This window comes from Notothenia coriiceps, unplaced genomic scaffold (genome assembly GCF_000735185.1).
Source record: "Notothenia coriiceps isolate Sejong01 unplaced genomic scaffold, NC01 NC01_scaffold00003702, whole genome shotgun sequence".
Lineage (NCBI taxonomy): Eukaryota > Metazoa > Chordata > Actinopteri > Perciformes > Nototheniidae > Notothenia > Notothenia coriiceps.
Window position 1 is genome coordinate 224 of NW_011336403.1, and position 3,852 is coordinate 4,075.

The 3,852-nt window shown below is 42.2% G+C and overlaps 1 protein-coding gene across 1 annotated transcript; it reads left to right on the forward strand.

The window, feature by feature from the left end:
* Positions 1 to 379: 379 nt before the first annotated feature.
* Positions 380 to 3,234, forward strand: tent4b (terminal nucleotidyltransferase 4B; the record flags this gene model as incomplete). Its single annotated transcript, XM_010766816.1, has 5 exons — positions 380 to 508; positions 1,038 to 1,248; positions 1,685 to 1,811; positions 2,467 to 2,570; positions 3,014 to 3,234. Coding segments are annotated over 5 exons (792 nt in total), but the record flags the coding sequence as incomplete, so codon positions are not given.
* Positions 3,235 to 3,852: the final 618 nt, after the last annotated feature.

Consider the following 3,852-nt stretch of genomic DNA (forward strand, 5'->3'; position numbering starts at 1 on the left):
ATGTTAAAGTGGAGAGCTGTGCACATTTGAAAGTTAAATACAAAATGTGTATAGCAGCATTAACAAGAGAAGTGTTTATTGCAGAGTGATTCAATAAAGTGGTTCTTAGTAGCATTTTCAGTTTTAAACAACACTTTTTAACACGTTTAACATCACAGGAGATACATAAAAACATTAATGGAGTTTAATTGTCTTCTGTGGCACATAAAGGTAATGTTTTCATTCAGGCAATATGAGAATAAGCCAATCTCAAGTTGGCTTTCCATATACTACTCATTAGTATGACAGAACACACAAAATCCTGTTTTTCTAACTTCCTGTTCTCCCCCAGAGGGCGCTGCATGCATGTACATTTATTCCTCCCTGTCTCTCCCTGCAGAAATACCCCGTGCTGCCTTACCTGGTGCTGGTGCTGAAGCAGTTCCTCCTGCAGAGGGACCTGAACGAGGTCTTCACCGGAGGGATCGGCTCCTACAGCCTCTTCCTCATGGCTGTCAGCTTCCTGCAGGTAAGAGACGCTCCGTCGTCCACCAGAGCTTCAATGTCTTTATTAGGGAGCGCTCAGAGACACTTTTTATGTCCAAAACGTTTTTTTTAAAAAACACCTGGACACTAGGCTCCAGTACATCCAGAACTCAGCTGCCAGGGTTCCCACACGCACCAAGCGCTGGCAGCACACAAATAATAGTACAGAAGCTGCTTTTATCTAAACTTTTTATAGTTTGTTTTATTTATTTTTTGATGTCTGATCCATTGATTTAGCCGTTATCAGCGCACCCCTAGTTTTTAATAATTTTTTGGTTTTTTTCTTCCTTATGAAAAACTGATATTTGGCCCTTAAACTTTAGTAGCTTTATTTGTATCCGTCTGAATAGCTTTTCAGAAAAATCCTCAAAACTCTGAGGAGTAAACCCGAATCACAACGATCTGCCGCCTTCAGTGAAAACATTGCAAAACGTTTGTGCTCACGCTTCAATTCCTTTTTCAATTAACTCACTTTTTCAATAACCCTGACGTGGTGCTGTGTTACCTTCCAGCTTCACTACAGGGAGGATGTGTGCAGTCCCAACATCAACTTTGGCGTTCTGCTCATCGAGTTCTTTGAGCTCTACGGTCGCCACTTCAACTATCTGAAGACAGGCATCCGGATCGCTGACGGAGGCTGCTACGTGGCCAAAGACGAGGTTCAGAGGAGCATGGACAGCTACAGGCCCTCCATGCTCTACATCGAGGACCCTCTGCAGCCAGGTGGGAACAGTGGACACGGAGGAGGAAAAAGGGTTAGGTCAGGGGTGTCCAAACTAACTCTAAATGTAAAAATGTATTACACCGTAGTACTCATGTGTTGATACCACTTTTCAAATACATTCAGTCAATTCAAGTTGGAGACATTTTCTAACATATCTTAGTGAATAAGAAAAAGCCCAATGACTTATTTACAAGCTTGAAATACACCCTTCCTAATTCTCCTTATTATAATCCATCTGAGGCTTCTGTTTCAAGGCATGAGCTAAACACTCACTAAGCATCATGTACCTACATTTGATTGATTTTGCTAACTTATGAGGCGATATACCTCTAGTGAGTGGCCCGGCCCTTCGTATATTTTTCTGTACGTGTGGCCCTTAAGCATATCGTGTGTCTCGCATTCACACAAACTCACCGTCCGATTTGTTGCCAACAGATAACGATGTGGGTCGCAGTTCATACGGGGCCATGCAGGTGAAGCAGGCGTTTGACTACGCCTACGTGGTGCTCAGCCACGCCGTGTCCCCCATCGCCAAATACTACCCCAACAACGAGACCGAGAGGTGAGATCTGATTACATTCAACTTTATTGAGTGGTGCAGAAATGTGGATTTGCCTTGGAGACAAGAGAACAATAAGTGATGAAATGCTGACTTATCAGGTTTTAGGACTCATTCCTGCACCACTCCATGGTCATAGCACATAGTACAATGAAATACAGCTGGCATCCAACCAACCTGTATGAGGTTACAGTATATACATGTTGTGATATATGGTTGTACAAATAATACAATGACGGCATAAATGAATAAAATAAATCTTGCTAAAAGTCAGAAAATCTCCATATTGGCTGCTGTGTGGCTTTAAGTTTAGGGAGCGCTTGATGTGATATGCAGACGCGTTATTTGGGGGCAGAGCACGCATTTTAGTTTAACTCCTGGTTTTGAGAGGTGTGACATATCGTTTCTTTATGTCTGTGAGAGAAAGAGAGGGCAATGGGAGAGAGCAAGAGGAGCAAAGCCCCAAAGCAAGTCTCGTGTCAAAAAGTACCAGTTTCTTAATGTTGGCGCTATCGTCATATTGTCGATAGTACGTAGGCCGTGACACATTGAGTTTATGTGACTTATCGCCCGGCCCTACAGGGCACAGTACCATGTTTTCAGACCGCTGTACACACACTGGTTTAACAGGTTTACCTCTCTCTGTTTCCCATCGCAGCATACTGGGTCGAATCATCCGAGTCACACAGGAAGTGGACGACTACAGGGAATGGATCCGGAAGAACTGGGGGAGCCCGTCTCAGAACGACCTGCCGCTCAACAGTACGACCAAACTCCTTACATTTCTTAACATATATATCTTTGAATCATATTGCATCTAAATATTGACTCTAAATCTAAGAGAGGTAAAGAAGGGTTATTATTTCCAGCTACTGGTCCCGGCAGCATGGCTTTATTAAGACTGGGCCCATTGATTGATATTCATCTCTATGGTTATATGGTACTAGTCTGTCTGGTTTTAAAGGCAGCGTTACAGTAATGTTATGTCACTTGTATGATTTAACTGCACTGTTTGTTAATTAGCTTTTACCCACTTAGTCATTAAATCCACAGAAATAATGATAATATCTTTTGATTGTACATTTTTGTTATTTTGGACAATTTGAAAATACAGGATTACCAATAATATGCGTTGCAGGAAATGTCAAAAATAGAAAGCAACGTGTTATTATTTTGTCTTACGTCTCTCTTCTCCGTTTCTGCAGAAAATGACGTCAGGCAGTTTGAGTCCAAGCAGCTCGATGAGTGCAACAACAACGTCCCGGATGATGAAGATGACGACGAAGATGAAGATGTTGTTGTTTTACCGTCGGCGCCCTGTAGCAAAACCTCCTCGAACTCCTCCTCGCCGTCCCCTTCCCTGCGCTCCTCTCCCTCCTCCCCTCTGTCGCCTTCCTCCTCCTCCATCTCCACTTCCAGTGACGCGGTCAGTACACACACACACACACACACACACACACACACACACACACACACACACACACACACACACACACACACACACACACACTAAATGTACTTTTGTACTTAGGGTTTTTAGTGGTTTTCCTATTAGATCAGAAAACATGTGATTCAACAACCGATTAGCTAACTTTGCCAAGGGGCACCATCTTTGTCTTGCCAGCCAATCAGAGCAAGCTGATGTTTTTTAGGAGGGGGCCTTAAAGAGACCAAAACTAAGCGTCATTAATATGTTCAAGTTAAAACCAAAGCAGAAGCTCAACTAAAACCGAAGAATATGTCCCCTTTTATCCCTTAGATGCACGAGTGATTGGACTCTACACTCTTCCATTAGTGGGTCAAAAATGACGCTTATTAGAAAAATGTGTTTTTATGCCATTTTGGTTAAGAAATATCACTTGTATAATAGTATTATATTTTGGTTCACAAAAGACATTTTTTATATTTATTTTTCAATATTTCTAGCAAAAAAAAACACGTTTTGAACATATTGATATTTGAAAAAGGAAAACATTACCCCACACACACACACACACACACACACACACACACACACACACACACACACACACACACACACACA